The following is a 23,450-nucleotide window of genomic DNA, read 5'->3' on the forward strand; positions in this document are numbered from 1 at the left end:
GAGACCAGCCTGGCGAAAACCTGACTCTACTCAAAATAAAAAAATTAGCTGGGTGTGGTGGTGCATGCCTGTAGTCCCAGCTACCCAAGAGGCTGAGGCAGGAAAATCGCTTGAACTGGGGAGGCAGAGGTTGCAGTGAACAGAGATCATGCCACTGCACTCCAGTCTACATGACCACTTAGCATGCATTGCACTTCAGTTTGTACCCACCATTTCCCAGTTTGTGGAATATATAAAAGAGGACAAGAAACTGACCATTCCTGGCAGTTAAAGTAGGAAATGCCGTGATTGAAAGGCCATTGCATAAAGCCTGACTCAGAAGACCACAGAAATATTGCATGATTTTAGCAGGTGTTCCAAAACTTGGGGAATGGAAAAAAATTGAAAGGTCAGACTGCCAGGAGCCAAGCCTGAAAGAGGGCCTTGTGAGCTGGGTGATGTCTTCCAGGCAATCCTGATGGGACAGGCCATAAGTGGTCAGCTAAAATAAAACCTCTCCTCTTTCAGCATTTTACCCATAGCTGACTTTACCCAGAATTTGTTTTCAAAACTGTGACATTCTTATTTTATAGTACCTAAATTCACAGGACAAAAAATACCAAAGGGCTGTGTGTGCATGTGTCCTGGACTATTTCTGCAGTGATTTTGGTGTTCTGCTTCCCTCTGCTGGATAAAAATGGTACAGCAAAATTTCTGGAAAAGAAAACAAGCAATTACATACCAGCAGGTTTTGCAGGTACTGGGGGTGTGGGTGTGGTGAGCACGTGAATATGGGGATAAGATGGCCAGGGGGTGTCCCTCAGTCAGAGTGCTCTCTAGCATTCCTTCCCATCACTCCATGGCCTCTGAAATATTTTATCTAAAAAGAGGGCCCCGTCAACCACTTCAATCTTTGCAAAGTACGGGAAAAGGAGAAACATCCAGTAATTAGATTTAGGATCCACAGGAGATCTTCATTTGACACAAAAATTACATCATTTGGGTCTAGACTATTTTAGTCTTGATGTGGGCTCCTGCTTGGGGTTTGGAAAAACCTGTATTTCTGCTTTTTCCTCCCTTAAGTCCAACCTATTCAATAGCTTTAGCTGATTCCGTTGGAATTCTCTTTCCTTGTCAAAGCTGATCAAACATACTTCACAGGATGTAACCGTCATAAGAGGGTCTTCGTTTTTTCATTGCCATTTTCCTAACTCTCATCACAGTGCCTAGCACTACATAGATGCCCATTAAATAGTTGTAAAATGACTGACCTACTACAGTCAATGAATGAATGACTCAGAGGTCACCTGGGAAAGTATTTTTCAAACTGCTGCAGATTTCCTTTAGCAGTTCTTACAATCAACTTAATAGGTTGTGACCACAACCAGAATTATTTTTACAAAAGAATAGAATAGAAATAATCCAGATGCATTCCATTTTGTTTGTAAGAATAATTCAGTGAAAGTTTTTTCAAGATATATACATACGTATACATTCATAGTGAGAGTATATCGTGGTCACAGTCAAAATGCTTGAAAAGTAATTGACACAATCCAGTTAGCTCATTTTACTAATGAGAAATCTCCAGACCAAAAGAGATTAAGGAACTATCCATTAATGACTGGTTCCCAATTGAGTATTCTTACACTCCACCTCAATCCTCTCACATCTAGGAAAGATAGTCTCATTTAGCTCAGGACAGATAATTGATCTTGGCATCCTGCTTGTGAGACATCTCTGGCATAATAAAGCTCTCAATAATACGGAGAAAGAGAAGTGTGAGAATGTTGTGGTAGTAACATTGACTACAGTTTTAGATTCCAGATGTGGACAAGAAGTGAATTCATTAATTCAGGTAAATGACAACTTTGAAACAATGGTGAAATTGACACCTTCTATTGAGCATCTCAAACCACTTTTCCTTTTCCCCTTTCACATATGCAGCATGAAACAGAAAATGGAGCAGGTTAGGTCCTGAGAGCCACATTCCTGTCCTGTTAAGAATATTTGTGTGAGTTTGGACAGTTTACTTACCCAAGTCTCCTGCTTTTCATCTCTAAAATGAAAAGCCAGGACCAGAGCTAATGATCATTGATTGTTTGAGGGTCATGGGATCATTTTTAAAATCTTGTAAAAGTTTTAGACTATGGTTCCCTAAAATGCACATATTCACATGTACTTATAATTTAGTGAGTCTAGAAATCACTTCATTGAGTTTTCCCCTCTCTAAAATCTATGGAATGAAAAGTCTACAATATAGTACCCCAAAGGCAGAATGATATAGCGGTAAAGTGCGTGGACTGTAGGAAACTCTTCAGGACAAATGATTCTGTTTTGCCAACAACTGAATTGGAAAGGAGTAAAAAGACTGAGGTAGAAGGGAAACCTATAGATTAAAAAGAGATGTAAGTAAAAAGTCAACCAATTGCAATGTGTGGGTCCTACTGGGATCCTGATTTAAACTAAATACTTTAAAATAATTATGACATTTATGAGACCATTGGGAATTCAAACACAGGATATTTGATGGTAAGGAATTGTTCTTCAGTTTTTTAGACATGATAATGATATCATATTCTTGTTTAAAGACTCTTCATCTTTTAAGGATACATAGAAAGCATGTGTTGTAGAAAAAATTATATCTGGGATTTGCTTCAAAATAATATGGACAGAAGCAAGTGAGTAGGGATATAGATGAAACTAGATTCCCCATGATTTGATAATTGTGTATGTGATTATATGGGAATTCATCATACAATTCTATCTACTTTTGTATATGTTCAAGGTTTTTCATAATAAAAATATTTTTAAAAAGTATGGACTGCAGAGTCAGACTGCAGAGGTACAAATTCCATCACTTACCAGCTCTGTGACCCTGCAGAAGTTTCTTAACATTTTAATAGCCATAAACAGGAATAATAATTGTTATTCCCAATTCACAAGGTTGTTGTGAGCATTAAATGAGTTCATATATGTTAGCACTTACTGTAGTGCCTGCCATGTAGTAAGCGCTCACTGACTGTTTGCTATTACCATTGTCTGGGGGAGCATGATAAATGGACAGTTTGGTCAGTGACTGGGAATTGGAAAAATCATGGAAAATTAAAGACAGATTAAGGTAAAAAGAAAGGAGAAAGGGGGGAAATATGTTGGGTACTTTAGAGAATGCAACATGTAGAAGGGTTTGGTTTGTGTGACTTAAGTCTTTCTTTCCTTTTTATGCACACCCCCTACCCACCAACTCTGAATAAACATCTCTCACATACACACACACACACACCCAGATCCTTTTAGAGGGTAGGAGGGCATCTAATCTCTTTTCAAGATAGAGTTTATGAAAAGAGCACAAGGGCTTTCTGGTGGGCCACAGAGGAGGCTAGATGGCTGGAGCTTTCCGCGGAGCCATGGTCTTTTCCCTATTTGTTTGGTTTACTATTTTTTAAAAAATCACCACTAGAATGCGAGGCAGACAGTGAATATAAAACCTTTGCGCCCAAAGATGAAGGTGCTTGCAGGTAGATGAGTTGGTTGTGAGTACCAAGAGTAGAGGCAAAGACCCAGGTGGGAAGTTGCCAAGGTGCAACCCAGGAGCACCTGCTTACACAGGGTAGACTCAGATGGGAAACACAGCCACACTGAAACTGGCTGTTCACGACGACGTTTTCTCTGTACTTAACTCCCTACCACAGAGGTTCTATTGTATTCATACATATGATAAGCTTCCCATCTGTATCTCTTCTGAGATCTGCAAATCCCATTTCTCCCTTTAATAGGGTATAGATGGGGGGGAAGGAGTTGAGAGACCAAGAGCCACTTGTTAGGAAAAACTGTGCCAATTTCACAGGGAGGTAAAAACTGAGGTTGGCCCTGGATGCTGTATTAAGTTTTCCAGGGTCATGATAACAAAGTACCACAAGCTGAGTGGCTTAAAACAGAATTTTTTTCTGTCACAGTTCCAAAGGCTGGAAGTCTGAAATCAGGGTGCTGGCAAGGCCATTCTCTCTCTCTGCCTGCCCCACCACCCTAACCCACACACCCCATCCCCCAGCTTCTGCTTATTACCAGCAATCTTTGGCACTCTTTAGCTTGCAGATACATAACTCCCATTTCTGCCTCCATTGTCACATGGTGCTCTCCCCTGTATGTGTCTCTGTGTCTTCACATGGCTGTCTTTCCTCGTGTCTTCTCCTCTTCTTATAAGGACACCAATCATATTGAATTAAGAGATAGTCCAGCATGATCTCATCTTAACTGCTTACATGTACAACTACCCTGTCTTCAAATAAGGTCACTAATTGAGGTAGCAGGGTTTAGGATTTCAATATATCTAAGGGACACAAACACATAATAGATGGGAATCAAGAGGTAGAAAAAATGAGTACATGGACCAGTAGGGTTTCTTCTGTAGTCTGAGAACACTTGGGGCCATAGTGAGAAAGGGCGGTGCTGCCAGAATGTCTGCATGGCATGTGTGTGTACCAATGCAAGGTTCTTCCTAATGCCTGGGAGAGTGTGATCATGGAGACTGAATGTCAGGGAAGGAGTGTGGAGGAAAGCAAGAAATCCCCCATTTCCCGGGGGAAGATGAACTATATCTTATTCTGTTGTGGGTGGAGAAAAATCCCTCTCAAGGACATAGAGCTCCTGTTCTGGTGAGACGTCTGGGAGCCCGTGGAGAGTGTGGATGAATTTGTGCAGGACTCACAACACCCTGCTCAGCGTGAAGTGATAGAAGTAATGACTGTGGGCTGGGTGCAGTGGCTCATGCCTGTAATCCCACCACTTTGGGAGGCTGAGGTGGGTGGATCACCTGAGGTCGGGAGTTCAAGACCAGCCTGACCAACATGGAGAAACGTGGTTTCTACTAAAAATACAAAATTAGCCGGGCATGGTGGCACATGCCTGCAATCCCAGCTACTCGGGAGGCTGAGGCAGGAGAATTGCCTGAACCTGGCAGGTGGAGGTTGTGGCGAGCTGAGGTTGCGCCGTTGGACTCTACCCTGGGCAATAAGAACAAAACTCCATCTCAAAAAAAAAAAGAAAGAAAAGAAAAGAAAAAGAAATAATGACTGTGTGATTAACACTAGCACTTTCTGAATACAAATTTTGTGCCGGGTACTGTGTGCAAAGGTATTTTTCCTGGAGTAAAATTAGTCAGATTCTAAGATAATTTGTCCTCGTTTATTGTTTAGAAAAGAAAAAACACTAGATGGAGATATTTTGCGTGTTGCCATTGTTGTCTTTAAGAAATTGGTTTAGCCTGGAATCATGCTCAAATTTATTTTAATGAGGAATAAGATACATTAAAAGGTCCTAAAGATGAGAAAGTACTCACTAGAGTCATTTTATAAACGTTAGAGAAGCATGCGAAAATAATTTGAAGTCAGTGGTTCTTAAAGTGAGTTTCTGTCCTTCAGATCCTTCAGGTCATTACAGAGGGCTTCTGAGACTGTTTGTAATGTGAGTAGCTCCATGTTGTATTCTAGCACAAAATACACTTACGAATCTCAGCCTTGTACCATTCAACAATAACAGTATGAGGACTTTTGCTTGGCTAAAGTGTCTAGAAATAAAATGAGAACTGCATCCTTAGGTTTACTTCATTTATCAGGGGTGGGGAGATGGAAATCTACATTACACTTCCCTCTTAAACTTTTTCTGGTTCGCACAAGTGACAATGTGAGAAGTTAGACAAAAGAATCTTCTACACTCACTTAATTTTGGTGGCTAAGAATATAGACTCTGGATTCAAAGGCCTGAGTGTGAGATTCCATTACATAAGAGCCAGGTAGTTGTGGGCAAATTTACTTTATGCCTCAGTGTCCTCATTTACAAAATGGAGGCAATATTAGTGCCTACCTCACAAGGCTACTATGAGGGTTAAATGAAAGAATCTAGGAAAACAGCTCGGCTCAGTTCTTGGCAAGTGGTGAGTACTACATAATGTAAACTGTTATTATCCCCAATTTACAGGCTCTGCCCTAGACATGTCATTCCACTTCTGCCCAGAGGATTATCCAGAGTACAAACTAGTGTCCAAAGAATGAGAAAACATTCAAAGACTATGTCGGAAGCAGAGGTCAACATTCTGGGCACTTTAAAAAGGCTCTGGGAGGAATCTGGGAAGAATTCTGCAAGCATGAGCGTGTGGCCACAGGAACACAGTTTGCTGGGCCAGGCCTACACATGGAATAACTTGATGCCAATCTGGTTTTGTGCATATTGCAGGAAATAGAATTTGCTCTGTTTGCTAAAGGCAAAGTAATGTGCAATTAGTAACTAATCCATATCGATAGATAGCTACCCTGAATTTCCTTGGACAGAATTCTTCCCCACATGCCCCATTCCCAAAGTCACAGTAAAAGCAAAAGTCTTCACAAGACCTGTACAACCTGTTCTCTTCTTCTGCTTTACTCTGCCTCTCTGTTCACACTGGCCTCCTGGCCATTCCTGGCATGCCCTGGGCTCAGAGCCCTTGCACTTCTTCCCTTTGCCTGGGTGAGAAACAGAGCTGGCTCCATCACCTTTCTTGGTATTCTTCCCTGATCCTGTTTAAAATGGCGCACTTACCCACTCCTCTAGTCTCTCTCTCTTCCTTGCTCTCTGTTTCTCTTGGCACCATCACCTTCTAATATATAATTTATTGATTTGGTTCACTGTTTCTCCATAAGGGCAGGAATTAGTGTTTTGTTCATTCCTGTATCCTGGGTGCCTAGAACAGAGGCTGATACCTAGTAGTGTTCACTGTGGAAGGGCTGTCAATGAATCTACATACTCACCGGTTCAACAGGCCAGTCCTTAACTCCAGTGAAGGTATTTCTAGCACAGTCTTCTCTGAGAGCTTGATTCAGAAGAAACATTCCACACAATTCTTTCAACATGAGAGATAATGTATCATTGGCTTGGATTAATGAGACAGTATCAGCCACATCATCATCAAATTACCTATATAATGTAATGTCAGAAGGGAGTGTAATGTCACTGTCTCAGTACTCCTGTAAACTGAGCCAGACGGTTGATTTTGTAACTTAGAGAATAAAGTACTAACTAGGCTGCTTAAAATTTCTAGTTTATGGCCGGGTGCGGTGGCTCACGCCTGTAATCCCAGCACTTTGGGAGGCCGAGGCGGGCAGATCACGAGGTCAGGATATCGAGACCATCCTAGCTAACACGGTGAAACCCCGTCTCTACTAAAAATACAAAAAATCAGCCGGGCATGGTGGCGGGCATCTGTAGTCCCAGCTACTCGGGAGGCTGAGGCAGGAGAATGGTGTGAACCCGGGAGGTGGAGCTTGCAGTGAGCTGAGATCATGCCACTGCACTCCAGCCTGGGCTACAGAGCGAGACTCCCTCTCAAAAAAAAAAAAAAAAAATTCTAGTTTACAGTCATCTGATTTTTTCAGGAATCTTTGCATGACACTGCTATACCTTTTACCATTGACAATATTTTGACATAAGTCTTATTTTTCCCTAACAGGGATTTTAGTTTACTGATGGGTCCAAGGATTATCTTTTCTTCCTACTTTTCTAGTTTCTTTAATAAGCATATATTGCTTTAAGAAATAATTAACGATTTTTTTGTGCTTTCTATTAAGTCTGCAAAACTCTTTCATATGGCAGAGAAACATTTTTAAAATCCCATGTTCAAGTTCATATCTCTTGTCAAAATCCCTGGGAAAGCTGACTGTTTAAAGAACTGACAATCCCATCAAAAGATAAAAGGGAGGATTTGAGATTTGGCAGGACTTTCTCATCCAAGGATCCAAACATATTTTCAGGAAACTGACTGGAGAGTAGGACTTGACTTTATAATCCAGCCACCAACGGTCCGTGGACAATGAACTTTGGGGTTCTGAGAAGCCTCTGTGATGCAATGAATGCTTTATGCCGCATCCAAGGATGTGAGTGGAGTGAAGTTGCTTTAACTCAAAAAGAAATGATGCAACCCTGGCTATGCATGAGATATTAGGATCAAAAGTTAAAAGATTATGTCAAAGTGTACATAATGCATAAAAGTGCTTCATTTGCTGTAAAAAGCTCTGCAAGTATTTGGTGCTGATGTTTCTGATTGGCTGGACCGTGAATTTATCGGAAGGAAAAATGAGTTTAAATGTTATAACTAGTTGTGTGGCTTCAAACCAGTCACTATACCTTTCCAGTGTTTCCTAGTTCAATGGAGACCTGTTTGGCCTTACTTACCTCGTAGTTTAGCAGCTCATATTGATGTGGAAATGTTTTAGAAATCATAATGCACAATAAAATTTGAGCTGTTATTCTGTAGCCTTCCATATGGTCTGGACCTCCTGCAATCTCAAAATATAGTGAATACCTTTTCCAGTGAGAATCCTGTTATGTAACAAAAGCCCTTACCATAGATAGATATGCTCCCAAAGTTAATATTTAAATGAATTATCTTTTTGATGCAATGATTTCCCTTCCATATTAAATTACTTCTATAATAATTCCACAACGGATATGGTTGTTACTTTTATAAAGGAGGTAGCCAGAGTGCAGCATGCTGTTTTCAACTTACCAAGTCAGGAACCTGTACTCAGGTTGGAACCACACATCCCCTTCCTTGAAGGATGGGACTATGTACCTGGGAAGTCTCTAGTGCTTGTGGAAATTAGGGCTCCTCTCTCTGTCTAGATGTGTCAAGGATCCCTAGGACTGAGTTAAAACAAGTAGAGGGCAGTGAGAAGGGTTGGAGAAGTTGTAGGAGTAACGGGAAGTAGAGGCAACTTTAAGGTGACTGTCTTGCTACAGGGGAAGAGGTTTCCAACTTCTGGAGGTAAAGGGGAAAGAGAGCTTAATCCTTATGAAGAGGTTCTGGCCCAAACCAGGTCCCAGCTTCTTGGCCCTCAGGCTGTGATTGGAACCATGATCTGGAGAGAGGGACCCTCATGGCCCAAGGAAAAGATGCCGGCACTCATTTAGCAGACGACAGACTCTCTGCTAGGCACTCATTTAGCAGAGGGCAGACTCTCTGCCCACAGGGTGTGTTTTTCCACACTGTGGTGTCTCCAGAGCCAATGTGGTACTTTTCACCAATAGATGCGCAATAAATTCTTGCTAAATTAATAACTGAAGAGTGGTTAAACTAGTAACAGTAACAACAGAAGCATTTTCAAACTGCCTAGGGCCCCTGCTGGTGACAAAAAAGGGTTTGGGCAAGAATGACAACCATAATTCAACCAGTGGAGCCTCCAGCCATAGAAATGCTGTTTTCTTAGTGATTGTGATAGTACTATAGCCTGAAGCTGCAGTTGCTTAGAGAATCACCTTTTACACAGCTCTTTCAATCTGTGAAGGCTACAAAATTAGTTGATAGATGCCACATTTCACAACTCGTACATTGTAGTCCCTGCTATAGTTGAATCATAATTCATCATTTTTACATTTATAAAATTATAGCCAATGACTTAAAAATTTTGAAATCTTCTACACTATTATCTATGAAACTAGGAGTACTTATTTAATTACACTGAAATCTTCAGAGAAATCAACTTCATAGCATTTTGTGGGGAAGCAATTTGTTCTACTCACGAATAGGTATTAGGGTGTGTGTGTGTATATGTGTATGGAGGATGGGATATAGAGTTTTTTTTAAGTTTTTATACTTTCCTGCTTCTTGGTGGAGGTAAAGTGTCCTGACCTCCTTTTCCTGGCAATGTTTGTATAAACAGAACCTTTTAGAGGGGGCCTCTTCAAGGTAGTCCTTGTTAAGACCTTGTCAAAGAAACAAGGTGGCTGTTGCTTTAAACTGCTGACACTACAACAATGCATATACAAAATCACTTTAATGGTTATTCATATAAGAAGATTTATATAGACGGAAAATAGCTCCATTCTTACTTTGCCAAGCAATCAAGAAAAACACAAGACCACTAGAATTAGTAGGCGGAAGCCTTGGGGACAATGGCTGTGCCCTTTCTAAGACATGAATGCCATCTGGAGGATCCATTTGAAACTACAGTGCAGTAACCAAAGAACCTAATGTTTTCAAGCATAAAGGTACTTTTTGTGAACAGGTGGGCAACAGAGGCAGGAATAACTACCTTCATTCTATGGACTTAAACTCCTATTTCTTTCTAGCTTCCAGTAGAAGACTCTTGCGAATATTGTTATTGAGTGAAGTACTTTCCGCTGAAATGGGAAATGAACCCCTAGAGTCTTACAAATATTATTAGCTCATCAGTAAATACAGGTCAGGAAGAATCAGGCAAGAGATAAGTAGGCAAATGTGTCCCCGGTTTAGTGTGTCCTGCCATGTCCTCTCCCTATACTGCATTTCATTCATGAGAAGATGTAAATGACTGATAGTTTAGTTTTTTCGAAGGTATTTACATTTTCATAGGTTGAAAGTCTAAATTAACGAGAGAGAGAGAAAGTTAACTAGCAGAATTTCCAGTAGATATGTTGGAGGGGCTATGGTGGAATAAGATAGCCATTTCCTTTATAAAATTGTTAATTATTCCTTTTAAACTAGGTCTGTTTCCTTACTGATACAATAAACTTTAACAAAAATGTTTTAAAAGGAGTAATTCCTCAAAAGTCTGAGTAGTTAAAAACATCTGCATTTCCTAGTTTATTTCTTAGAAGATTCTGATATTCTGAGGGCATGTCATAGAGTCTCCTACCTCAATGCCTCTCAAATATCTCCTATTAAAAAGCTGTTTCTAGGGCAGGCGTGATGGCTAATGTCTGTAATCCCAACACTTTGGGAGGCTGAGGTGGGCAGATCACTTGAGTTCAGGAGTTCAAGACCAGCCTAAGCAACATGACAAAACCCGTCCCTACAAAAAATGCAAAAATTAGCCAGGTGTGGTGGCATGCGCCTGTAGTGCCAGGTACTTAGGAGGCTGAGGTGGGAGGACTGCTTGAGCTGGGGAGGTCGAGACTGCAGTGAGCCATGATTGCACCACTGCACTCTAGCCTGGGCAACAGAGTAAGACCCTGACTCAGAAAAAGAGATTTAAGAAAAAAATTTCCAACCAGTTGAGGGGCCAATACTTGTATAAATTAAAACTGTATGGCAGTATCTTAATGCCTCTTCCTGTGCTCTTCATGTCACAGGCCATTAACAATGTTCAGATTGGCACTGGTCTGTGTACCCACCTGATCACTGCTCTACCTCCGGTTCTCTCTTTTTAAAAATACGTGGATTTGAACTAAAGATCTCTGCCCACAATACCACCAGTTATATTAAAGAGTTTGACTTACACCCTCTTCCCTTCTGCTCTCTTCCCTCCCTTCTCCTTCCAACTTTCAAAATAATACAGTCTTTGAATCCATAATAAAGAAAACTTCAATTTCTAGTCCCTATTTTAAATTGACCCTCTACTAACAATGTATGTGCACAATTCCCCCATCCTCTTGTTCAGTTCAACCCAGTTCAGTTTTGCTAATTTTATTTGCCATAAATTTGTCCTAGACACCAGAAGCTTGTATAAGACACTTGGGTAACACAGAAGTTCAGATATTTGAGGATTAACAGGAGAAATCCATCTAAGAAAACAATGTAGCTGACAAGAAGCATGCTTTCTTGATATGAAGATTATTGGAAAGCTTCAGTTGAATATCTTTTTTTGTTTGTGGCCAAAATACAGGTTAAGTCTTTTGATTGATAAGCAATTTTAGCTTTCTGAAGTTTCTTTCATTCACTAGTTGAAGAGCAATATATATTTTTTCTGATCCCAATAACCCAAAACAGAAAATTCTACATGGGCATATATTAAGTGTTCATACATTTCCATTTATAAGGCACAAAACCCACAAATCTCAGAGAAAGGAAGAAAACAAAAGATTTGAAGACAACAAAGTAAATTCAGAGGAGGTTCATCAAACTGGAGTTAAATCATGTCCCTTTTTAGTAAATAAGGGACCTCATACTGACAGGAATCATTGCCTCTGAAAAGGGCTTCTGAGCCCTTCTTTTGACACAGCCTCCTTCACTGGATTAGCGTAGAAGTCAATCCTCAGAGAGGGCTGCATGGCCAGAACACATCAATCCCAAGCACCACCAATCCCATAGAAGCTTCTGGGCAGCAATGCTCCAAACCAGGGTGCCTGGTTCTCACGTTCTCACCCAAAGGAGGTTTAAAGAACTAACCCACAGTAAACGCACATGCTTGCCTATCCCAGTACTTGAGTATTTTAAGGGTTCTGCTCTAAGCTGATGCAGAACTGCCTGCCTGAGAACCCTGAGCTGGGTTAGTTATGTGGGTCCTTTGTGGGACAGCATCTATGTAGGAGACTGAACCTTGGGTTCCTCTTGAAATAATGAGGTCCCTAGAGGGATCCTTAGAACCAACTAATCCTACCAAGAGCTTTTAAAACATGCTGGTCAAATATGGAGATTCCCTGCTGCAACCCCCAGATCTCCTGGTCTGTTAGGCAGCCCTGATAACTCTCAAGTAATCCTGTTGTCCACCAGTATAAAATAGAACGGGTCCCATGACACCATGTAGTATCTACGCTTATTGGCTGGGCCTCCTGGTGGCTCTTGGCACTGTAATTTCTAGTACTGTTTACATTAGTATTATATGAGAATAAGCTTTCTGAATGTCCACATGAATCCAAGCATTTCCTGGAAGTGTGACTGCTTCCTAGTCCTTTATATCACCATGCAAGGTAGGGATGGGAGTGAACAGCACTTCAGAGAAAACTGCCAGGTAGACAGTTATCCTGAGAAAAGGGTTAGTATTATAGTTGTCGAGAAAGGAGACACCAGAAATCAGATGAACTGAGTAATTCATTATGTCATCTTGAAGCCTTTCCCACTCTGGACAATTTGAAATCCAAATGAAGTTGGGTCCTTGGGTCAATTTATTCCATTACCAAAGAAGAGCATAGTAGGATAGCCATTCCAACAGGGTGAGGACCAGCCACCTACTTACTTTCCAGTCTGATTTTATTATCTATTCAGCTTTTAGGAATTGCCCCTGGAGGCCATAGTCAGAATTTTGCTAAATTTTCAGGCATGAAGACGATTCTCCTTATTTCAGTGTCTCATGAATCTTATGAGAGATCCCTTCCCTTCCTGTGCCTTGTTAAGCTATGATCCAAAAGGAAAAGGAGTATTCCTTTCATTAACAACAACAAAACTCTTAACTCCTTTGGCTTTCAAACACTGCAGCTATAACATATCCTTGGATATATGTATTAATTTAAAAGCCAATCCTTTCAAAGTCAACTTCTATTGTATCAAGTTTTCTCCAAATTATGAGGGGCTTCCTCCACACGTTGCCCCACTTGCCAGCCTCAGGAATCTTTTTTGGTCAGTCTGGCCTTGACTTTGTGCCTCAGAAGGGCTGCGGTGGCAGCACTGCAGGCAGCCAGAAAGAAGAAGGAGAGGCAGGCCATGTGGACAGACAGGGGTCCATGGCGCTGCAGGAAGATCTCCTGCCGCGCCTGGTAGTCCAGGAGGATGGCCTCCAGCTGGGAGAGTGTGCAGATGGACAGAAAGGCATGGAAGATCTGATGCCCATGGCCTACGATGTCACAGGAACCCGGGAAGTACTTCTCAGGCACCGGGCAGGAGAAGAAATAAGCGCTAACCAGGAAGAAGAGGATCTGGAGAGTGTGGTACCAGGCTGCTTGTTCCTGGCAGCCAGCCAGGTGGCAGAGCGCCACACGGTGTGCCACAGGGCTGATGTCTAGGACGAAGGCCAGCCCTGCCGGCACCACTTGACAGATCTTCCTCATGACTGGGTAAGGCCTCCGGTAACGATATTTGGCATAGCAACAGCCAGCACAAGATAACCAGCCACAGAAGGCAGCTGCTGGCAAGAAGAAAAGCCAGAACCGCTCATACCAGGCCTGGTCAGAGCTGTAGAAGAAATGAGCCAAAGCGCTGCCATATTGGTAAACGCTCACGCCAACGTAGTCCACAAAGTAGAAGGTGTAGTGGGAGAGCTCTGACTTGGACTGCAGCAGGTGGGCCAGAAGGCTGCAGGTGAGGTAAGTGATTGACGACAGGATGAAAAGGAGCAGGGGCAGGGAGTGGGTAGACGCCCATGGCAAGGCCTCAGCCTCGGCAAAGGCCCAGAATCGCAAGAGGACAGCCAGGGCTGCCAGTAAATGGGTCCAAACGTTGACCACCTCATTGTGTTTCTGAAAGAGGCTGAAGAAGTAGTAGCGCCACTCGTGACCAGTGGGGCGGTAGCCGGTGCGGATGTAAGGCTCCCGGAAGAGCTGGGGCACATCTGTTTCCGGGACAGTGCAAGGCATCTTGGGAAGCCCATCCTCCAGGATCTTGGGCAGGCGGCGCAGCTGCTGCCCGCTGACCGACAGGGTGCTCAGGCGCTCCAAGATGGCGGTCGTCATGGCCGTGGCCCGCCTGCGCTCCGTGCCACGCACTCAGGACAGGTAATGCAACCTGCAGAAAAGAAAGGAAAATTGGCAAAGCGGCAGTGAGACACGAATGCAGCTAAGATAGACAAGGAACTATGGCTATTTTCTTTTCTTTTGAGACGGGATCTCGTTCTGTCGCCCAGGCTAGAGTGCAGTGACACGATCACAGCTCACTGCAACCTCTAATTCCTGAGCTCAAGTAATCCTCCAGAGTAGCTAGGACCACAGATGCTCGCCAACATGCCCGGATAATTTTTTGTTGCTGCTGTTGTTGTAGAGACAGGGGTGTCGCTATGTGCAGCGTTTGGACTGGGTCCAAACTCCTGGGCTCAAGGAGTCCTCCCTCCTCGGCCTCCCCAAGTGTTAGTACAGGCATGAGCCACCAGGCCGGCTAGGATCTGTGGTTATTTTAATGGAACATGGCTTTCTGGTACAGTAGAGAAAGCAAGGAGCTGCAGACAGCTTTTTTGAGCCTCCTTTTCTTCATCTGTAGAATAATGGAGTTGGACTAAGATCTCTTACTGTCTCAATATATTTTTTTTCTTTCTTTTCTTTTCTTTTTTTTTTTTTTTGAGATGGAGTTTCACTCTTGTTGCCCAGGATGGAATGCAATGGCGCCATCTCAGCTCACCACAACCTCCGCCTTCCGAGTTCAAGCGATTCTCCTGCCTCAGCCTCCCAAGTAGCTGGGATTACAGGCATGTGCCACCACGCCTGCTAATTTTGTATTTTTAGTAGAGATGGGGTTTCTCCATGTTGGTCAGGCTGGTCTCAAACTCCCGACCTCAGGTGATCTGCCCATCTCGGCCTCCCAAGGCTTTTTTTTTTTTTTTGAAACAGAGTCTCGCTCTGTTGCCCAGCTGGAATGCAGTGGCACAATCTTGGTTCACTGCAACTTCCGTCTCCCAGGTTCAAGCAATTCTTCTGCCTCAGCCTCCCAAGTAGCTGGTATTACAGGCATGCACCACCATGCCCAGCTAATTTTTGTATTTTTAGTAGAGATGGGGTTTTACCACGTTGGTCAGGCTGGTCTCGAACTTCTCACCTCAAATTATCTGTCCGCCTCAGCCTCCAAAATTGCTGGAATTACAGACGTAAGCCACCATGCCTGGCCTGTCCCAATATTCTATGTTTACTACACTTAGTGTGAGGCAAAGTTAAATCTTGTAAAATGGAAATGTTAGCTACCCTAACATAATTTAGTGATATCAATGACTTAATGATTATCAAGATTTAATTATATCTATTAGTAAGGTAGCCTTTAAAGGATATGAGATTTTCTCAATATTAAAATGTAATAGGCTTTAATAGCATGAAATATCGTATTGAAATATAAGAATTACAAATCTTGATATCGCTAATGATAGACTGTATTTCTTTAGCACCTACCTAATCTTAAACTATCTGCTAATTTCACTGGTACTTTGAAAGTATGAGGTGAGCAACTGACTAAGCCTCATATTTAAGAGAGGCAAATTGACTTATCAGTTAGGTTGCTAAAGAACAATGCACATTCTAGGATATCCTTACAGTTAAAATTAACATGTGACCTAAATTTAACATAAAATCTAATTGCAAAGACTGTTGTTCATTTTTTAAAATTATGCTCTGAAAAGCAAGTGGTTTTAGATTTGCCTCTCTTGGGTAATTAAAACTGTACTCAGTGATTTCAGGCTTCAGAAATGTTTAACTTATACTTGTATTTCTCGGTGACAGACGAATACAGCAATTATTTCATAAAATATTTCATAAAACTGCTGCAAAATTTCATGTGAAGTTGCTAGGTAAAGAAATAGATTTTGAGCATTTCTAGTTACCTTATGTAATTATGTTTCCCAAGCTTTTTTCTTCAGAAAAGTTCAATATCTGATTTATCTAAATGCACCCCTTCTTTCAAAGACCCTCAACTGGAGCACATACAGCAAGTACTGTTCAAGGTGCTTACTAATTTTAGCAAAGAAAATGTAATTCCTACTCATACATCTCAATCAATATTGAAAGAGAAAAAATACCTAATCAGGTAAAAAAGTGTAGGGCATGAAAATTAATAAAATGTAAAGAAGTTCAGGGAGACCTGGAGTCAAGCTCCAGTTTTGCCACTTACTGGGGTGACCTTGGGCAAGTTATAGAATTCTGTCAGCCTCAGTTTCTTCATAATTCTATATATTATATGGGTTGTACGATAGTTAAATGAGAGGGTCTAAAAAATGAAGTGCTTAGCACTCTGCCCAGCCCAAGATGAGTACATAGTAAATGTGAAGTATTGCTGTCATTTTTATTGCTATGAGCTGGGCTCTGTACTATGTACTAGGGATACAAAGACTGGTAAGATACACTTCCTGCCTTCAAAGAGATCAAAGTTCACTGGGGAAACGGACATGTAGGGGAATCAACACAAAAATGTGCAATAAGTGCTCCATTAGAGACAAATACTGGTTCACAGGGGTCTCAGCAAACAACCAAAACAGGGAAAGGATGGGGGGTATAGCCCTCTCAAAGTGACCCTGAACTGAATCTTGAAGAAAAATCAGAATTCCTGAGAAAAGATAAAGGCGGAAGAGACTTGTAGGCAGAGAGCAAGGTCAAAGAACTTCTGCCAAGATACGGGCTTGGAAAGCCTGGAGCATCTGAGGTCACTGTAGTTTGCAGTTATGACATTGGTGCCAGAGAGACCTGAGCTCACATCCTGATCCCCACCATCAACAAGCTGCATGAATCCAGCCTGAGCTTTGTTATCTGTGGAGTAAACAACAGAGAAGCTACCTTACAGGGCTGAAAAAGAACTATATGACATAATGCCTGTAAAGTGTTTAACAAAGTGCTTGGTTCCAAGTCTGCATTAGTACTTGCCATTATTACGACCATCACTGATATGAGATGCAGGAATCATTCATGAGGTCAGGGCCTAATGTCCCCTCCATACCTTGAACCTATTTCTATGGCAGCCCCTATAACCCTGTATTGAGGCATTCATTTAGCCAGCACCCATCAGACAGTGGTCTTCTACCAGAAATGGGCTATGAACTCATGCTCAATGTAGGAATTAAAGACACCAAGAGAAATGTATTAAAGATTACAGAGTCGGCCAGAAAGAGAAACACAGAAAGAGGGAGTGTGGGAGAGAGAAAGAAAATGCTAATTAGAATACCTGAATTCATTTAAAAACAAAAAGAAAAGAAAAAGCTAAGCAGTGCTTCTGCTAGCAGAAGCCAGCAGAGGGATCCGAGTGCCTAAGAGTTCAGTTCCGGATGGAGGTTTCTCCAACTGACCTTGGTGGACGAACTACAGGAATGGGCCCGGGACGTTGTCCTGTTGCTGTTAGCAACATATAATCTGGAGGTGCTGGGCTTGTTGGAGTTCTGGGGAATTAAAGTGCTCTATTGTTTAGATATAATCTTCTACTACCCTCTTGTGAAGTAGAGAGCAAACCAGATGAAATTACCAGTCTAATTTTATGGCTAGGAGAAATCAAGGTGAGTCACTGGGGTTATAAAGCTATAGAAGAAGGAATCCCCAAAGATGCTCCCAGTAGCCCTGTCTGCATGCTGTCTAAAATCAAGGCTATTTCTCTCATCTTTGGGAACCCAATCAGACGATTCCTGCATCCAGAGTTAAATAATATATAACCACACAATTCCTACTTATTTTCATATCCTTAAAATAGCATATCCATCACATAGCAGGTTCTTATAAACTGACAACTCAACTGAATTTCTAAAGACTAAAACTTAGGGTTTTAGTAGTTTAGCGATTGGAAGAGAGCACAATTCAGATCTGAGAACTAACTGGCATATCTGTCTGTTCTGAGGGAGAAAGGACAGAACATGATACTGCCTTATTGTTGGTCTGCAGAAGACCATGACTGCAGAGCTCTGACAGTTCCTTCTAGTTCTCGTTTCACCAGCCTCCCTCATGACTTTATGTTGACAAGTTCTTTTCTGGAAATTATTTCTACTTCACTCTTACAGAAAATAAACTAGGAAGAGATTTATAGAACTAAGAAGCAGAAAGGTACAAGTCCAAAAGGATATTAACTTCAAAAGAAAAGGTGCACCGGGGAAATAAATTGGCAGAATCATCATTGCCCTTATTTAAATGAGATATTTAAAATGCAGCCACCGAGATCTCAGGGTCTTCTTAACAGCTCCACCCCCTGGAGTGTGTAACCCAATACCCACAAAGGAATCTGAGAGTCCAGGTATACAAACACCGTGGCCTCTAACTCAGAATATGATTCCTTACCTCTCTCAGGAATGAGAGGGTCACAAAGATCTGTCATCTGAGGGTAAAAAGGACTTAAATTTCCCAGCCAAGGGCAGTGGCTCACGCCTGTAATCCCAGCACTTTGGGAGGCTGAGGCGGGTGGACTGCTTGAGGTCAGGAGTTCGGGACCAGCCTGACCAACATGTTGAGACACCATCTCTACTAAAAATACAAAAATTAGCTGGGCATGGTGGCCGGTGCGTGTAATCCCAACTACTAGGAAGGCTGAGGCAGGAGAATCACTTGAACCGAGGAGGAGGAGGTTGCAGTGAGCCGAGATCGTGCCAGTGCACTGCAGCCTGGGTGACAAAGCGAGACTTCGTCTCAAAAACAAGAACAGCAACAAAGGACTTAAATTTCCCTTTGGTAGTGCAAGGTTGTGAAAAATTCTAAGGTTGGGCGCGGTGGCTCACACCTGTAATCCCAGCACTTTGGGAGGCCGAGGTGGGCGGATCACCTGAGGTCAGGAGTTCGAGACCAGCCTGGCCAATATAGTGAAACCCTGTCTCTGCTAAAAATACAAAAAATTAGCTGGGTGTGTTGGCAGGCTCCTGTAATCCCAACTACTCAGGAGAATCACTTGAACCCAGGAGGTGGAGGTTGCAGTGAGCCAAGATCATGCCATTGCACACCAGCCTGGGCAACAAAAGCAAAACTCTGCCTCAAAAAAAAAAAAAAAAAAAAAATTCTAACCTTGTGGTCAGAAAAAGGGTTTGGGTTGTTTTTCTTTTTTCCCTCTCTTTGTCATTTCCTTAGCAACCACCTCTTCCCCTGCCATGAAATTCTGCCTTTGAGAGCAGCTAACACAGCCACAAAAATGGTACTATGAGTTATAATTCTTTTATCCTCATTAACTTCAGAAGCCACTGTGAAGTGGGGTCTGCCCCTCTCCCTCTTAGGCCTCACTTTCACCAAGCAGGAATGGGCAATGCTTCCATGATTCAAAGGACCAGCTGTAAAGTTTGAGCCCGTTTTGGAGGAAACCACATACTGTCATCATGATGTTGAATCCTCCCAGCCTTCCATGTGGCTGCACTGAGTAAAGAGCCCCTCCCTCACTTCTGACCTCTGTTCCCACGCCCTCCTCCCTAACCTGATGTGACTATCAGCTGACCAAGATTCTACCTTAGAACAATCTCCTTTGTACAGGGTTCACTCCAACTCCTGGACAGCTGAAATTTAAATCTTCCTCAAGAATTTTTATGAACTGTATAATTTCAAGTCTTACAATTTTGATCAACCAGAAATCTTTTTCAGAGCAAGGATTATCTGTTCAACACTATTCCAGGCTACAAAAGCCGCAGAAGAATACAGTAAGACCCTTTACTTCAAGAAGTTTGGAAGAGTCAAACTTCATGAATCAATAGCCAATACCAGATGACCCACATAATCAAGTGTAAAGTAGAGCGAAATACAAATAGATCTATAGAAGAAAACACACTCAGAGTATGCGGGGGCAGCCTTGGGGGGAAGTGGGCTTATGTTAGCCCTAGAAGGCTGGATAGAGCTCAGACAAGTGAGAATTGGGGCATTCTAGCAAAGAGGCAAAATAAGAGCATAGGAATGGTATGACTTCCTGGTAGGTCTATGAGCAGAGGGGCTATTGGGGAGTAATGAGGAAGGGAGTGGGCTAGGTGCAGTGGAATTAGTGAAAGTTTAGGTCTGATGTTACAGAGGAAATGGGAGTCATTTCTCTCCCCTGAAACTATTACCCTGTTTCAATGCTCATCTCCCCTGAGCTCTGCAAGGATTCCCAATGCTAACCAATGCCTCCTCTCTTGGCTTAAGTGACAATGACACTACCCACTCTGGCCCCACCTTGGGCTTTCTTCTCCCACCATCCCTGTCAATTGTGGTACCTGCCACCTTTTCACCATCCACAGTGTCTCTCAGATAGGCACTTCTCCCAGGCCCTTAGCTTCAGCTAGCACCTGTATCTGCTGATTTCCAGCCAGATCTTTCATGAGGTTTGAATTCAAATATCCAACTGCTCTAGATGTGTTCAAAAGAATGTCTCCCATGGGCACTTCAAACTCATCTTCAGACATTTCCTTCAACCCAGACTTGACTCATTCCCTACATCTAATCAGAATCAAGGTTTGCTGATTTTATCTCAACATTTCTGGAATCCATTTGCCTTTTCCATTTCTACTGCTCTCCCTTAATTTAGGCCTTCAGAATTAACTTATGTTAATGATGACAATAGCAGTCTCATAACTGACCTTTCTTCATCAATAATGACTCTCCTAACTCACATGCCCAACCCTCATTTCATTCAGGGCAACAGTTTAAAAAAGGAAATTTGATTATCATTCCCTCCTCAAAATTCTTCAACAGCTCACCATTGTTTGTTTACAATACAAATTCTAAGCCCTAATTATTCAAACAGATCCTTTCTCTGTTGACCTTCCTATTCCAGCCTCCTCTCCCAGAGCCCATACCTCTAAGACCACTTTGTTGGTCCAGATCTTAATACTCTTAATATTGGGAGTTCTTGACACTTGGAGTTCATCTCCCATGCATGCAAACTTAGTAAGCTCTAGCCCAGCAACTGTGGCTCATTTTCAACACTCTACCTGGAAGTCGGCTCCACCAGGAAGTTCTTCTTAACTCCCAGACTGGCTTAGGGTTCTCTCCAGCCCTCATTAGACTCCCAGTTTGCTTCATTCATGGAGCTGGGTTCATTCATTTACTCCACTTACTTTCCCATTAGCCACAAGCTCCTTAAAGGCAGGGACTGTTAGGTGCAGAAGTCCCCATGTTGAAAATAATATCTGGCATATAGAAGACACCTTACAATTATTTACTGAATGAACAGTTCTTTAGGCCCAGGCTCATGGCACCGATTTCCTATACTTCTGCAAAGGTGAAGAAAAAAAGAAGTAATGGATTGAGAGTCAGGAAGTCTGGCTATTAGTATTTGCTCTACTCAGGTGTGTGACTATGCCTAAGACAATCAATTACTCAGAGTCATTGTCCTCATAAAAAGGGTGGGTGGGAGGAGGTGATTTCCTGTCTATCCACTTTTAAGGAAGAAAACAGAATAATAACAAAATGGTCAGTCATGGAATAGTACTTTCAAGAGGCAAAACATGCACATAAAGTCCTAGTAATATTTCAAATAAAGAGCCCACTGAAGGATACAACTTAGTAAAAATAAATCTGTCCACACATATTTTCTACCTTATAATTGATTTTAATGTAATTTTTTAAAATCAAAAAGGAGTATTTTTTTTTTTGGTAACACTTCTGGGAATTGTCATAATACTGCCTCCCTGGGTCAAGTCTGGGCTGAATGACATGTTGGAAAATGTTGAGTTTGAAGTGCCCATTGGGGACATTCATTTGGACACATCTAGAGCAGTGGGACATTTGAACTGCCCTATCTCCTTTAAGGATTTTTAATTAGATTCAGATTATAATGGAATTGGAATTAAAAGTTCACTTTACTGAGTATATGTACCATGAATTCACTTAATGTTTATAAGAAAGTGTTAGAAAATGTTGAATAATGCCTTGCATTATACAGGGATCTAATCTTTTTTTTTTTTTTTTTTTTTGAGACGAAGTCTCGCTTTGTTGCCCAGGCTGGAGTGCAATGGCATGATCTTGGCTCACTGCAACCTCCACCTCCTGGGTTCAAGCAATTCTCCTGTCTCAGCCTCCCGAGTAGCTGGGACTAAACTACAGGTGCATGCCACTATGCCCAGCTAATTTTTTGAATTTTTAATAGAGACAGGGTTTCACCATATTGGTCAGGCTGGTCTCAAACTCCTGACCTCAGATGATCCACCCACCTCGGCCTCCCAAAGTGTTGGGATTATAGGTGTGAGTCACTGTGCCCGGCCAGGATCTAATCTTAAAGACTTATCTTAGAAGAGCCTTGCAAATTTTTTTTTTTTTTAATGGAAAGAGAAAAATGGGGTAAAAATCCCAAGTTCATGGTAATAATTTGACATTTTAGCCAAAAATTGTGCATTTAGGTGTTCTTTTTAAAATAAAATCACAGAACTAAGCCAAATACAGATGTTCATTGACATATGATGGGTTATATAGCCCAGTAAACTCATTGTTAAGTTGAAAATGCATTTAATGCACCTAATCTACTGAGCCTAACCACTCTTAGCCTAGCCTGCCTTAAATGTGCTCAGAACACACACATTAGCCTACAGGTGGGGAAAGTCATCTGGCAGCAGAGGACACTGTAGGGCATTGGTTGTTTTGAGATCACATGGCTGACTGGGAGCTGCAGCTTAACTGCTGCTTCCCAGAATTGCTAGAGTATTTCACTGCCTATCACTAGCCTTGGAAAAAATCAAAATCCCAAATGCAAAGTATGGTTTCTATTGAATGTGTATCACTTTCACACCATCCTAAGTTGGGGATCATCTGTATTCTTAAGGTTCGGTTTTGTTTTCCTAGTTCTGACTGATGGAAACTACCTAAAATGCATTTCCTTTTCAGTAACTTTCAATAAAACAATGAAATGACACGTTTTTGGTGATAGTTGTTATCCCCTGAAAACACAGCAAAATATGTCAAGTACCCATAAGAGACCATTTAACTTTCAGAGAGGAACTTTATGGATAAGCAGAGCAGCACCTGGGCACATCTCCTATCACCTGAGAAACAGGTGTAACCGTGTCTAACAGGTATGCCCACTGCACTCACTGCTCCTGGCCATCTCCTCCATCTGCTGGATTCCCTCTCATTGGCCCGTCTGAATTTGAGTCCTTACTATCTCTCACAGGAACCTCTGTAGGATACAGGAGGCCTTCCTGGTCCCTACCTGTGTGTCTCTTTAACTGTCCCCAAAGCATCTCCCACTCTGCCACTTTGTGTTCCAGTTATTC

At 42.1% G+C, this 23,450-nt stretch overlaps 1 protein-coding gene across 1 annotated transcript in view; it reads right to left on the reverse strand.

The window, feature by feature from the left end:
• Positions 1-9,786: 9,786 nt before the first annotated feature.
• PAQR8 (progestin and adipoQ receptor family member 8) overlaps positions 9,787-23,450 on the reverse strand; it is a 46,251-nt gene continuing 32,587 nt past the window's right edge. The window contains exon 2 of the mRNA XM_023213003.3: positions 9,787-14,359. Within this exon, the coding sequence (XP_023068771.1) occupies positions 13,243-14,307 (1,065 nt within the window). The 5' untranslated portion in view covers positions 14,308-14,359 and the 3' untranslated portion in view covers positions 9,787-13,242. The remainder of the gene's footprint in view (positions 14,360-23,450) is intronic.

The sequence above is a fragment of the Piliocolobus tephrosceles genome, chromosome 5 (assembly GCF_002776525.5).
Source record: "Piliocolobus tephrosceles isolate RC106 chromosome 5, ASM277652v3, whole genome shotgun sequence".
Classification (NCBI taxonomy): domain Eukaryota; kingdom Metazoa; phylum Chordata; class Mammalia; order Primates; family Cercopithecidae; genus Piliocolobus; species Piliocolobus tephrosceles.